Raw genomic sequence first — 15,583 nt, forward strand, 5'->3', positions numbered from 1 at the left:
TTGCTCCGGCTGGTGGGTGGTGCTTGGTATTTCCTCAACATGGCAGCCGGGTCACAAACTTTCTCATTTTACAGCCAAACAGTACACTACAAGATGACGGCAAGGCTCCAGCTTAGCTCTGATTGGTTTTTTTTTCCGGTCTGTGAAATCTTGCAGATGCCGTTAGGAGTACCGGAGGACTACTACTACTACCTGACTACTGTCAGGATATAGTGACCGCTTTATAAAAATAACTTTTTTTTAAATCACATTTGCTCCAATCTACCGCTGCTTTAAAGTTCAAAGGTCAGGACATGAAACACAGTAAGAACTAACCTGGATCTCCATCTGTTATTCAAACATTAACTTACAAATTGGAACTTTGGGGACGTAAACTTATAAAACAATAGTATTAACAAGGAAGAGTCCCCTTGGGCTATTAAGAAGTCTTGGTTATGCAAAAGGGATAAACTGGGCCAACAAAAAAAAAAAACATCTTTAAAAAAACAAAAACAGTTTGTTGAGTTGCAGCCAGAGAAGTACTCATCTGGTTCCATAAGCAGCGCCTCTGTGAACATTTGCATTTCAAAGCCGGCTACGGCAGCCTCTGTTGTGATTTTTCCCCCCACATATAATAAACACATTTTTAATTAAGTTCCGCTCTTGTCAAAAACTGATTCTGTTAATAACTTGCCCTGAAATGTCTGAATATTAAAAAAAAAGTCAGTCTTGTGCATTATTCATTATCACTGAATGCATTGTGAAGAAGAGAGAACAGAGGGAGAAGAAAGAAAAAAAGACGGAAAACATGATCAGTCCTCGCTCTCTGCCACTGGCACTCTGTTCATCACCATGTCAGTCTGCTTTCATATACCATATCAAGCTCTGTTAATTAATAAAAGGATGAGAGGAAGAGCTCGGCTTCCTGCAGGCACAATGTAAAAAAAAAAAAAAAAAACAGAAGTGCTGAAGCTGCAGCTCCGTATCGCGTCCAGAGAACAAGGAGCTGTGAACATCCTCCTGGGTGGAGCTGCAGCTACAGTACGGTGCTTGTTAACTCACTTTCTCCTCGGAGACTCACAATATTGGTCTCTGATAAAAAAACAAAAAACAAACAGCCGGCTCGTAGGAGTTTACAAGCTGAATAACCATGGAATGTGCCCCATTTTCATAATTTGATATGTGAACAGATATTATTTTTCTCTCTTGTGACGCCCAGAGAGAGTCACTGGAGCAGAATCAATAAACCTCAAACTTTATGTAAGAATATGTTACGCAACAAGGATTTCTTTTTTTCTTTTCACTGTTTTGCCTGCAGTGTTTCTTTCACCGTACACTACAACGGGATTGTACATTAAAGCTGCGGTTGCTAACTTTGAGCAAATATGATAAAGAAGTTATTTTTATGAACCAGTCACTATATCCTGTCCAGGGTTTACGTCAGCTGGTATATGCAGGCTTTTTGCCGGTATCACACGTAATCAGGGTCTGAAATTAGCATCCGCCACCCACCAAACGTGGGTAAATTGTTGGTAGTGGCGGGTGAAATCATCAAGACACCCGCCACTTTGGCAGGCAGGGGAAATGCTAGTGATGGGAATAGAAGACCTTAGTTGTCCGCTTTCTAGGCATCTCATGCCTCTGTGACTATCGATTCCTCCTATTGATGCTTTCTTACAATTACGCTGCACAATGACGCATACGCACGCTGTGTCATGTTTCAGTTTGTTTGGGAACGGTGACAAGGCGGAGAGAAAAAAAAGGTGGCGCTACTAAACCTGAGGGGATGCACCCTGTTTTTCCCTGATAATGCGACACTGTGAACAACAAACCTGTCCCTGCTCGGTTAAATAATGGAGCTACTAACGTTAACGGAGGTGCCATTCAGTTATTATTATGAGGCGTTCAAAGTCGGCTCAGGAAAAATGACTATTGGGTGAAGGTAAATTACAACGTTATCATGATGCGTTCAACTGCAATTTCGTAAAATTAAGTTTTTGGCGAGAAACAAATAAATGAATTAATTAATAGCATATTAAATAGCTAGACCTATATGTTGCCGAGACATTTTAAATATAAACAAAAGTAAACATGCCTCCGCTGTGCTTTTAATCCAATACACTTGTCAATGCGAACCAAACTACATTGCTTGGATCAAACCACTAGGTACTGAATGTCATTTTTATTTTTTACAATCAAAGCTTCTGTTGAGTTTTTTTAATTGTTTTTTTTTAATGAAGCTTTGAATGTCCGTCGTCATATTTTGTGACGTTTTTTGACCGCAGTGAAAATCTTGATGTTGAAAGACTAAACGCCAACAAATATGGATTGAAGAAGAATATTTCGTAAGATACAGACAGGTTGTGAATTTTGGAAATGATAACATCTATCTTTTTACAATAAATTTAGACTTTTGTGCTGGTGAACTATTGCACACAATGTTGCGGTAAGATATTAATAATAATAATTTGAAGGTTGAACGTTATGAATGAAACTTCAAACTATTCAGTAGGCTACAGCCCTCCGAACTACACAACACTGTTTTGAATTCGACAAACGCGAAATTTGGAACGACCAGCCTATTATTTTATTTTTTAGACTGTTTCTTCATAACTTATTTTCAAGTTATGTCAAATGTAGGCTATTATATGGCTATTTAAAACATATTTACGGTAGTTGTTCTCTGTGGCCCGAATTCTGAAATAGCCTATTAACGGCCATATTGGCCGTCAAAAAAAAAAAGTCTATCGTAAACCTTAATCCTGAGACAGTTTACTGAGGTAATAAATCAAGACAGATTTTGCTCATTTTCTCATAGTTTTCTATACAATCAGACTTCTTTTTTCAACCAGAGGAGTCGCCCCCTGCTGGCTGTTAGGAAGAATGCAAGTTTAAGGCACTGCAGCATTGGCTTCACTTTTCAGACCTGGAGGTTGCCCACTGATGTCAACGTCACCTTCCTGCCTAGCTTGCTAGCTACATCCATGAAAAACAGTAGATAAGAAAATGGCCACAAAAATAGTAACAAGCGTGGATGAGATCATCACTGATTATCAGGCTGTCTGAGGATTCAGTGTTCTAATCAATATGTGTGTACAGTATCTGTGCGTGCTCCTCACTCACCACAGGCATGGGGTCATGCAGCACTTTGGGGTAGGACTCAGCAAGAAGTTTGGTCTTCCTGTCCCAGCGGGCGCCATCCAGAAACAGACCTCTAATGTACACGCCTGAGTGTCACACACAAACAGACACAGTGGTTAGTGTTACTATGATATTATCACCAACCACCTTCTACTAATGGAACCCTGTAACTATGATGCATGTTGGCTCTCCAGCAACTGTGAAACTTTATGAAGCAAGCTGAGCTGAGCTCTGTGCTGTTCCACTGTCTTCTCATAAAGCATGTGAGCTGGGGAAAAGGTGAGATTTAGAGATAGGCTAACTGACAGTCGGCATCCTGTCAGTACCACACACCCAAATGCACAGATTTGTAGCTTGGTATTAGTGTGTTGGGGCCCCAGCTGGGGACTGATTGAGGGCGAGGCTTTATGTGAGACTCTGAGTACTCTTAGTATCTCACAGTAGAGCCGGAGGCACAGCGAGGGGCTGGCGCAGGCCTGCATGTAGACGAGGAGCTTTAACTTACTTTAGCACTTTAACACTCTTTTATATACATTCATTTTTCATCTGTTTGTTTCTTCTCTTCCACCCAATGCTTATGTTCCACTTATTTCACTTTCTGCTCTGAAACCTCACTTTTCATCCCCTTGCAACCTTCCTAATCAGTTTTTTCTCCTTCCCTCTTCAAGTCCTCTCTCTCTTCCTGGCGTCTTCATTAAAATAGGAGACGGTTTGTCTAATAGAGAGATTTTATCCTATCAAAAGCTATCGTGATATGCTGCTTTTACTATTAAACTATCATCCTTCCTTCCTTCCCACCCTATCTTCTCCACTACCCCTTGTTAGCATCCTACCATCCTCTGGGGGCCGTTTGTAACTTCTCTCATCCAGGACCTCGAAGTCGAAGCCGAGCAGGTCAATAGGGATGGTGTGCTTCCTGGCATAGTTCTGCTGGCTGCCTGTGAGGAAGGCCTGGGTGAAGAAGAATCCTGACACCCAGAACACAGCAGGCATACCCTCATCATCCCAGTCCTGAGAACACAGCAGAGAAGAGAGGGACATGGAGAGATTTACGGACGGAGGATTACGTTACAATATTAACAGAATGTTCAGTTGATTATGTGACTGAACACTGTACAGGTCTACCTGACCTGTAAAAGGAACTGAGTTCCATAATCATCTCAGGTTCTCACAAAAATAGAAAACATGTCCGGTCTGAGGTCCAAACAGTATTGATCACATCTCATGGAAATGCTAAATTGTAATGTCAAAAGGCAATTTTTCACTTGATCCCATAACATTTCTGAATCATTATTAATATCACTTTATATATCTGCTATTCTTTCTAGAGGGTTTACAATTTCAGGTAACAAGTTAGAATCTACACGCTGCTCTGTGAGGCTGTACTTAACCACAGCAGGTTGCTTTGAGCTAAATGCTAACAACAGCATGCTAACATGCTCACAATAACAATGCTAATACGCTGACGTTTAGCAGCTGTAATGTTTATTACGAAGTTCACCATCTTAGTTTAGTGTGTCAGCATGCTAACATTGATAATTAGCACTAAATACAGAGTGTAGATGGGGATGTGTTTAGTGTTGCAGGTGTTTGGTCAGAAACACAAACAGAGAGATTGATACATATATTCATAGATGCTGATGAGTGACTTATTCACTGTCTCTATTCGGTCTGGGAGGACTAGAACCCACACGCCACATCATGTGAATTTAAGGATCCACGTTCATTATATAATATAGTTCACTTAAGTAAAGCAAGGATGGACCTGTGTGAGATACAACATCTATGCTTCCAGCATTTGTGTTACCGTCACAATGTCTCGGAATAATCAGTCTACTGAACACACTGAGAGGAAGCTGATGTTTTTCTTCTCAACTCTCTTAAACAGCTAGCAATCATATTCCCTGAAATGTCGAGGTATTCTGTTAGGAGAGCATGCTGTTTCAGATTAGAAACCCATGACTTTCCAGCTCACCCCGTGGGGAGTCATGGGTGGACATCTCTGTTGGATAACACACACACACACACACACACACACACAGTACATTCTTCTCACTCCACTGAGTAATGATGACAGGAAATAGAGAGGGGAAACACGTTAACCGATTGTTGATGAAGAAGTTCACTTTGCGGACTCACGATGTCATGTGTGTGACGGCCCCTGCCTCACTACTGAGATGCCAGTGTGGATTTGGCCATTCATTCTTTCCCTGTGTCCTTGAAGGTATCACGGGAGAGGATGCCTGATGCAGAGCACCTGATGCCTGATGCAGAGCACCTGATGCTGGCGCGTCCGGAGTATAAAAGCCCCAATCAAGTGCTGCTCAGCTCTCTTTTCCTTCACCTGGACTCATACCTGTCAGAACCTGCCGGGCTGCCTTTGTTTGACTTTTCTTTAGTTTCCACTTACAACACATCACACATCCACATCTACATTACTGATGTTACTGACTGACACACTCCACATTTGTAGTTATTTCTGTATATTCTTAATTTATTTGTAATAAATATCTTTAATTTACAATCAATCACTGCGTCCTTTCCCGTATTTGTCATGGCCTAGGAGCCGGTCTATGACATGTGTCTGCATGTGTTTCCTGCACCAACCCGGCCCATGACTGAAAAGCAGTACTAAATCCCCCTACCTCCCACAAGTGGAATGTGTAACTCTTGTGTAACTTAAGTGTGACACAGCTTAAGGCCCTGGACACACAGGCCACTTGAGCAGCACCTAACGGCTGCCTCGCTGAACTACTGTGTCTATCACGCATGTGGTGTCCACAGCAGCAGCGTTCTGTTGCAGTGCTGCTACTGCCGGCCGTTTCTTTCCACATAGAGTTTACCTTTCATAATGGCCATTTCATTTCAATATAAGAAATGCACTCGGAGAGCGCAGACCTCCGCCAAGGCAGGTTTCATGTACGTCATTGCCCCGCTGTGGTGGCCTGTGTTTTTAATGCACAGGCTGAGCGGAGTTATTAAAAAAAAGTCCTGAATCCTGATCATGATCTGGATCGCCAACAAATAATTTCATTCAAATCCATCGCGGACTTTTGGAGTTATCGTCCAAACGGACAAACAGACAAACCAACCAACAAACCAACGGCGGTGAAAACATAACCTCCTTCCTAGGCCAAAGGCCTTGGCAGAGGTAATAAATGTAATTTATATTTATTTTAAACAGAAAAAGGTTAAGAAGCGTGTGCTCATTTGTAAATAATAGTAATAATCCACGATTAAAAGCCAGTACTTTATGGAGCCTTCCTAGACACTGTCCTGTAAATATTTCAGAATAAAAGCTTGGTGTTAACAAATGAAGGAATTCTGTCCACAGAAAAATGCTAGAGGGCTTTTATTTTAAAACAGTTGAGTAAAAAATAATTATTAACTTTTTTCATGTCTGTGACATATTCTACAGATATAGACATTGAAACTGTAGTAATGTTGCTGGTATAATGTCATTATACCGTCAAAAGATACTTTCCACTGTCCATCTTTGTTGTGAACCATGCGCAGCAAGCAGAAAAAAACGGCGAGACCTTGAATCTCTAGAAGAGACAGCTGACACGCAGCCGAGCCACGCTGCTCACACGGGCAGTGTGGCTGCTCTAATGGTACGTGTCCACAGCCTCCGCCCTTTCCACGATTCCCATTCATTGTCTATGTAAGCACACATGCAATGCATTCTGGTAGTGTGGCAGCGTGATTTGAGAAATGAGGCGTTACGTTGGCCGTTCCTCATTTGCATAAAGTTGTGGTCTAGGCTACTCTATGCTAATCACGAGCGTCCGACGCAACTCGCCGCCTCTGGAAACTCACGAGAAACTTTTAAACTAAGCGTTGTCGATCATCAATAAAGACAGATTCAGCAACTGCGTGGCTTACTTTTCACATAAAATGTTTCCAGAAACACATTTCGGTGAACTATTTTCGTGATATCAGAAAAGAAAGTTTTCAAACGAGCCACCGTGTTGTTTCCAGTTTGACAGCTGGGAGCAGTAGCCCACGATGGAAAGCGTTCGTCCAATCAGGTGCGAGTGTCTATTGGCGTCCAATGCTGGGAAGCGAGGCGATCCCCTGTGGACACGTACCATAACCTGTGAACATGGGCGCTGAAATAAAAAACAACAGGTTCCACGACGCACACGTTCTGTTCACGGTCCCATCGTGTCCCGGCCGTTATAAGGCTTAAGGCATATAGAGGGAAACGTATGCACTGACCTATTGATTCATTCAATACTAGCTCCTCACTGAGAAGCCAAACATGGTTCCAGGTAGTTCCTTGCAGAGATAGAGAGCCCTGAAGTAGTTCTGGAGGCTTGTGATGGCCCAACACCTTACTAAGACATTTTATGTTGGCTTTTCCTTTAATTTGTTTATCTGTATATGTACAGTAGCTCAGCATTGGTAAAGTAACATCCCCTGAACAAACACGGAATCTGTTTGTGCAGTCGATTACGCAACAGCTTTTTACCATTTAAGCAGTGTTTTCTATGGTGACCGTGTTGAAATGTTTGCACTACTCGGACTCAGCTATAAGAGTGATTAAGAGATTAAGGTCTTTCCATTTTACATTGAAAAGAAAAAAGTAATCGCATGAACACATTCTTTCTTGTTTCATTCTCCACATTTCTCATTCTTTCTCTGTTTCTTTTTCCTTTTTTTCTTTTTTATTCGAACCCCCCCATTGCTTGCTTCTTTGAGACTGTCATTTTTTTTCAATTTATTTAGGTCCCTTTCACAAGCCAACATTTAGTCGATTTTAATCAAACTCTGGTGTGGTGCGTTTGGGCAGTTATGAACGCAGTGACAGTACTCTGGTGTGGACCAAAACACAGGCTGTCTGTGCGGGCGTTTATTGAGATGGACACAGGTAAACAGGTAAGACAGGTTAACATGAGTGGGACTATTGCATTGGACTAATGCAAAAGTCCAATGTTTGCTTGACATCTGGGCTGGAGAGAACACACAGAAAATGCTAAATAAAGTCCATGAAATAGTGACATAAGGTCATTCCAGATGAACTGGAGAAGGGATTCATGAGCACAGTAGATCAGTACCGAGTCAAAGTAATCCAAACTTTGAGTGCAACATATCAAAATCTGCGATTCCCTGAATAGAAGTGGCAGCTCTGGAGACGAAAAGATAAATTCACTCCTTTGTACACGCTGCTCAGCAATTTTTTTTTTTAATTTGGTCCGTTTTAATTTGTGCACTGTGAAACCGAACAAGACTAAATAGAAAATTAACCAAAAGTATCAATTTCACACATTATGGCAGGTTTCTGTACCTGTAAGAACTTGAGTCGCTCCAGGAAGTCGTTGATGTAGCTTCCCAGCGGTTTGAGGCTGGGGTAGGACTTCTTCATCCACGTGCCCGGGATACGACCCGTCAAGATGCTGCTAACCACCTCCTCCAGCTCTGAAGACATCACCACCAGCCCCTGCACAGCAACACACACACACACACACATTCACCCACAAACACGTGACTAACATCTTCACTACTTGAACATGAAGTTGTTCTAGCCCTGTTCTAACACTGAATCGAATATGAGAGAAATTCCAGCTTGTCACTTAAAAGCCTCTCTGCTGAGATAGGTGACAGACAGCCACATAATGGGATCTCTTATTTGCTCCGTAGGGGGCCTGTGCTCATTCCCCTTCCTGACTCTTTATGCTCTTTCCACTTCAATCCCCTGAGACGGGTGCATCTCAGGAAGAGATGGAATGTGTGTGGAGTTTGTTTATTAAATGGTATAAAGAGACACATGTGTTAAGGCGTGTTTATTTTTTATTTTTTGAATGTGGTGTAATTAGGAGTGCAATGCTACACATATTCAAGCACATTATGCTCAGATGACGTTCTGCTGGGTCTTTAGATCGCTACACTATGAACCAAGTAATTACAGTCTTCTTAGTCTAATGCGGTCCAATTAGAGGTGATGTGTCTTGGCATGTGCAAAATCTTTCAAAACCTTTGGAAATACAAAGTCAGTAATTATTTTGCCTGAGGATGTTCTGGTCTAAGTAGAACTTTCACTTCTTTAAGTGTGTCTCTTTGTGGCAATTTTAGATAAAAAAAAAATTATTCAAATGATATTAAGGCTTTAAGATAGCTATATTTGGGAGTCTGCTAATAGTCTAATTGTCGAGAGTCTTAGCTCATCACTTGAAATAGAGATGTTACTGCCAACTACTTAGCCTCCCCTCCCTCTTGTTTTGTTATGGATCCAATGCCTGCAAAACCACAACCCAAGTTTCAAACTATTCCTTCAGAAATGCAACATAATACACACATGTTCATATTTGAAGCCGTGCTAGCGATGTGGCTCTAGGGATGACATTGCCTGTCGGTCGTTTCACCACTCTGCTCCAGATTGAAATGTCTCAACAACTAAGTATTGGATTGATTACTTTGGTGATGTCATGTATAAAGAGAACTGGACACAGCGTCAGAGGCAGGCTCCAGTTCATTCCTATGAGAGTTGCTCAGTAGTACATGAAGCCAAACTGGCTCGACTGTATTTGAGGAGAGAAATAGTCATTACAGTAACAAAATATTGATTAATATTTGATCAGTACTGCCTAGTTTGACCGTTTGATCAGAGTTTGTGAGTGATTGACAGCTGCTCAGAGACGGCACGGCTCCAGCTCGGCTCTGATTGGTTGTTTTCCTCCGGTCTGTGAAATCTTGCAGATGCCATTAGGAGCACCGGAAAACACAGAGGCCCATTCATTTTTTTTCAGATTACCTGTCTCATGCACTACTGTCAGGATATAGTGACCGCTTTCATAAAAATAAGTTTTTAAAATCATATTTGCTCCAATCTTTGGGGGCCTTTTGTAAAGTATTTCGGGGTAGAATGAGTTATATCTAAACATCATAATAAATCTATAGCTGTTTGAGGCCTTTATAGTTGGGTGCTCCAGGCAGGTGCCTACCTTGCCTAACGGTAAAGTCTGCCCCGGGTGGTTTTTCCCGTGGTATGAATACATAATGGTACTGCAGGAATAGAGATACTGCATCAGTTCTTCTCTGTGCTGCAGAGGATAAGAGTACTTTCTGACAGAAGGTCAAGAGCACTAGTTAATGATTCAGAGTTAGGTGGCTGCTTCATCCCTGTCATTCCCACAGGGTCAACAACATTTCTATCATGTATCCATTTCAGGTTTTCAACAGCTCATTGCTTTCTACCTTTACCTACTGCATACTCTAACAACAGTGCATGTAAGATACCAAATAGAGTAACATACTGTACATCGATTTTCAAGAGGAAGCGGTTCATTTCCACAAATTGCCCTAAACTTTCACAATTACCGTCCGAGTGTTTCCTCATAATAGAAAACGATGGTGTTAGATTAGTGCACTCGGAGTGCTGTGCTGACTGCCTACAGTATCTGTTTTCTGAGGATGTATTATCAGAGTTTCCCCTGTAATCATTCAGCAGAGACGTGCTTCCTCTGATGAAATATTGCTTTCCCTGCACAGAAATGTGAAATCAATGATGATTCATCATTTGGCCTTACTGTTTATCTAAAACAAACACATTTAGTGTAATTACAGTGCATTTGGCAATGCATCATGCTATAAGTATCCCAACAATAAGGATCCCTGAGAATGAGACCGGGATTGAGTTCAAAACCAATCAACTCCTCGTCTGCTAACATGAATCGGAGTGGATTCTGACGACACATCTCACATGTGGACAGTAATATCATAGCAACTTTCTTTGCATCCAACCCCGTCCTCCACCAGCTCCTCCTGCATACCTTTATGGCCTTCTGAATGTTGACGCAGGAGTCTCGGATGGTGCTGAGCAGGTTGTTGAAGCGGCCCATCTCCTGCGCCAGCACTGTGTTCATGCTCTGATTGTAGCTGGTGGGGTAGCGCCTCATCACTGCCTCCAAGTCGAAGTCTGCAGGCAGCTTGCTCAGGATGTCAGCTGCCACATCAAAGACCATGTCATCTGAGGATTTGGCGTCTCCGCCTGAAGAGCGGGACTGATCAGAGACACAGAGGACGGGTGAGAAAGGGGAGGCAGGACTCGTGGCTCGGATTGGTTTGACAGTTCATCATTTTCGGAGGGAATTATCTTTTGCTGTCATTGACTTGTCAAATTATGTATTCCCTTTTAAGGACTCTGTTGCTCCTGAAAAGACCCTGATGTTAAGAGGTTCTGACTCATGACTTAACTTTGCTTATATTTCATCATCTTTGTGCCAGATTGATTTAGATTTATGCTTTTAAAAGGACACAAACTGACAGAATATCATAGTGACATGATTTAGCTCTTAATTTGACCTTCCCTTCCTTCATTTGTAGACATTTCTCAGGCTAGCATATTTATAGTGTAACGATACATCGGGATCAGGATTGATATATCGATTCAATAATCAACGATTTCATATCTTCGATGCAAAATGAAAACATCGATATATATCGTCATCTTTAAGATACCTCTTTATTTTGAAATTCCTAACTGATCAAAAAAGCTCTGAAACATGAGAAATTAGGCACTTGATAAGAGAAGAGAAGAGAAGAGAAGAGAAGAGAAGAGAATGGAAGAGAAGAGAATGTAAGAGAACAGAAGAGAAGAGAAGAGAAGAGAAGAGAAGAGAAGAAGAGTAGAGACGTTGCAAACAACAAGAGGCATCAGTAAAAAAAAAAACAGATCTTAGCAAATAAGCTAAAGATATAGCAAGTAAGTAAACAGTCAAAAATAAGATATAAAAATAGAATGAATGAGTGGTTGGGTTCACATTATTGCAAATATGAAATATGAAATGTTGATATTCCACAGAATATTGAACAACATGAGGTCTATTTTTATTCTTTTTATTTAAAAAAAAAAGAAGGTTTTCATTTAAAAGTCTGGAAGAGCTTAGTAAGTAATAAAATTGTCAAATCATAATTGAGTTTCTTTTTCTGCGTTGATATAAAAGTAACTGATTGTGTTAAATACATAAGAAATATGATATTGTCTCACACACACGCCAAAAGCCTCAGAAGTTGGAAGGCTTTGCAACATTTCACCCTATTTCTCCCACACAGTCATTTGACACAATCTTATCAACAATTCTAATAACCATTCATGCTGATAATTATTCACTCTAATCTGTGATTCTTCCGCTCTCCTCTCAGTCCAACTTGCACCATTTACCTATTTGATGCTCAGTGACTAGCCAGCGGTAATGGATAATCATTGGCTAATGGCACTGAGGTTACAGTAGGGGAATGACAAATAGCTGTTTCATTCCATTTGAAGCGTCTCCCTGTTTATCAGTCATTGAGACTGATGGGGCCGTATTAGATGCTAATAAAGTCCACACATGACTGAAGCCATTATTAATCTTGTTGAAGGGAGTTTATATGAATAAATGCCAGGCTCCATTGAGCTCTAATTTTAACTTGAAGTGGCAATGCCCGTGGAAATAATTTTCTATTTGTTTTGTAGCAAGCCAGGTCTGTAACACACTGTTTGTGACGGTATATGTACACTGTATATTAGTAGCTTAAAAGAGATTAAATCAGAGGAGTCAGAATGCATATAGAGTTTGTGTGCACATATGACACTCTGGTCTTGTTCAACATGTAGATCGCTTGTGAGATGTGAGAGGCACTGCTCTGTGTCTTAAAATAAATAAACGTATACACAGCTAAATAAATATCCCTTCCCACTTTGCAGGAGAAGCCGTACGTCTGTCATCTTCAAGTAGGTCTCGAAATCTCTCAGATTTGATTTGCAGCAAACATTGACTGGAGCCGGGAAGCGGTAAGATATGATCCTCAACAAGCTAACCCAGTCTAACTCCACAGAGCCGAGATATAATGATGTGGGATCACACGGCTCCGCCAAAGCCACTGTGAGTCATACTGTGTCAAGTTTTTTTGTTGTTCTCTGAGAAGCCTCTTTACAAACAACTGAAATATGTATTTATATTTTTCTCTTGAATTAATGTTGCATAGTACACTTTAATGTAGGGCGATAAAATATTTAATGCTGGCAAGGACACTTATAAAAGACGGTGGGAACTCGAGGGAAGCATAATGATGCTGTGTGCGTTTATTAGAGACAGTATTTCAGTGTCTAGGTACATGTGTATCAATGTGCGTACTCCACTCTATTTGTTTTGTGTGTATGTGCGTGCCGTGAGTGAGAGTGTTTGCATGCCGTCTGCAATTTGAAAATCTACCAGCTGAGTAGTGACATTCCAACTGAGCATCTGGGATGTTGGCGCATCGGTTTCGGAAGCGACCCAGGGCCGCTGGCACTGAAGAGCGCTGCACTTTTCTTTTTTTTTCCACCTGTACCCATGCCAGGCCGCAGTGCCGTTTCATGTCTGTTATTTCTTGCCCAGTTTTACGGCCATAATCCTCCAGGTCATTTAATGGCATAATAATGAATTCAGGATCACATTGCTGCATGAAACTCTGGCCCTCTGTCTTCATTATTATAATGGATAGCATTAAAAAGAAATCTTAGCAGTAAACGTTATATTCAGAAGTTGCAATGGCTCCGATTAAATACTTTACAGATTAAAAGTGGTAGTACAAAATCTCAAAGCATTGCTATGTATTTTTTTGCTTCCATGTGTGCGTGTGTGTGTGTGTGTGTGTGTGTGTGTGTGTGTGTGTGTGTTTTAGCACTGGTACATGCTTGATAAGTAGTAGAGGTCAACCGGACGTTTTACAAACTACCGTTATCGGCGGAACTGGGCTCCGATAGTAGTCACTGACTGTGCATCCTCCACCAATCAGGCGGGATCACAGTTTTGCATGGAGGCTCCATACACAAAGTCAAGGTGGAGGGGAGCGGGAGTTTATTTCAGTTTATCTCTCCCCACAAAGGGTCTCTCTCAAATAGATAACGCAACACGATCAGCTTGTTGTCCTTGATACAAGACGGAGACAGGGAGGAAAAGAAACCATTCAACCCTTACTTTAACTTGTTTACCAATTTGGCGTTCTCTCTTCCAAATAATCCAGCCACGTAACTATCCATTCAAATGAAATCGCACACTTTAGTATCGTCCTTACCCCGGGAATATGCAGCAACATTAATGGTTTGTAAGAGTGGCATTTAACAATGTAACAGGACAAGCAACATAAGTAGTCCTGGCCAGTCATACTGTAAACCACAGAGTAGTGCATTGTAAATAAATAGAACATATTCCAACAATGTAATCCACCAAATCACACTTCAGGATATTTGCCTAATGGTTAATTCCACATTTAAAGCAGCAGTGGGTAGAAATGGAGCAAATATGATTAAAGAAAGTTATTTTTATAAAACGTCATTATATCCTGACAGTAGTGCATGAGACAGGTAATCTGGAAAAAAACATGTGCCAAACGGTCAAACTAGGCAGCGCTGATCAAATATGAATCAATATTCTGTTACTTTAATGACTATTTCTCTTCTCAAATGTTTTTAGAATCATCTTGTAGTGTACTGTTTAGCTGTAAAATGAGAACGTTTGTGACCCGGCAGCCATGTTGAGATCATTTGAGGAAATACCAAGCACCGCCCACCAGTCGGAGCACAGCCAATAGGAACGCTCTCTCTTTGAAATGACCTGTGATTGGTCAAAGTCTCCCATCATGGGCTAGATTTTCTAAAGCCTGAAAACAGAGCCATGAGGAGGAGCAGAAGTCTAGTTTTCTCTCAGAACACTTGAATTACAATATGCTGAAAGGTTATTATGGAATTTTTGCCCAATGATGCCAAAAAACATTCTGCCTACTGAAGGTTTAAGTGACAAAAAAAAAGATTTATTAAAAACAGTGTATGCAAATTTTGCCAACTAAGCTGCTGCAGAAGTAAAGAAGATATCGGCCGATTAATCTGCTTAAATATCCACTATTGGTCGACCTCTAATACTTAGTTCCTAAAAAGCAGCTAATCAATATGATACTTGGTGTTTCACAGGTGCAGGTGGATTTACCTGTGTAAGAAGGATGCAGTCAAACAGTAGTTGTGTCTCGGCCTGATCCTTGGTGATATCTGCGTTGGCGTTCATGCCAAAAATCTCCGGCGACGGGTTGAGTGGCAGCGACTTGGTGTATTCTATGTAGCTGTTGTACTGCAAACCGACATGCAGAAAACAAGAGGGAGAGGAGTGGAGTGAAGCAAGAGGACAAATTTGAACGCAACATCAGGAAACATCTCGAGTAATAACACTCATTGAAAAACAAGTCGGCTCCTTAGATTGCTGACATTTATTATAATGACTATGTAAATGTGACTTCATGAATAAAAGATGTGGTTGGAGGGGGTGCAGCGCTGGAGAACAAAATGCCAAATAAAATGGAGCGCGCCATAGATTGCACTTGTGTTAACAAATATATCAACCCTCACTGATGGTGGTCGCCTGCTGTGCCTTGTTACACACATTTTATCTCCTAATGACTTTTTAAAGGTAGCTCAACAACAGCAGCTAAGCAACTGAGTGCTGTAATA

General features: G+C 41.2%; 1 protein-coding gene across 3 annotated transcripts in view; it reads right to left on the reverse strand.

Moving 5' to 3' along the window:
• The window catches only part of dnah7 (dynein, axonemal, heavy chain 7), a 116,936-nt gene that overhangs the window by 837 nt on the left and 100,516 nt on the right, over positions 1–15,583 (reverse strand). For 2 of the 3 annotated variants that reach the window (XM_074658129.1, XM_074658130.1), the window contains exons 61-65: positions 15,069–15,206; positions 10,893–11,123; positions 8,411–8,563; positions 3,954–4,131; positions 3,103–3,206 (exon numbers count right to left, since the gene is read on the reverse strand). In XM_074658129.1, coding sequence (XP_074514230.1) covers positions 3,103–3,206; positions 3,954–4,131; positions 8,411–8,563; positions 10,893–11,123; positions 15,069–15,206 — 804 coding nt within the window. The remainder of the gene's footprint in view (positions 1–3,102; positions 3,207–3,953; positions 4,132–8,410; positions 8,564–10,892; positions 11,124–15,068; positions 15,207–15,583) is intronic. The other variant, XM_074658131.1, reaches the window with a different exon arrangement.

Source organism: Sebastes fasciatus, chromosome 14 (assembly GCF_043250625.1).
Source record: "Sebastes fasciatus isolate fSebFas1 chromosome 14, fSebFas1.pri, whole genome shotgun sequence".
NCBI classification, from domain to species: domain Eukaryota; kingdom Metazoa; phylum Chordata; class Actinopteri; order Perciformes; family Sebastidae; genus Sebastes; species Sebastes fasciatus.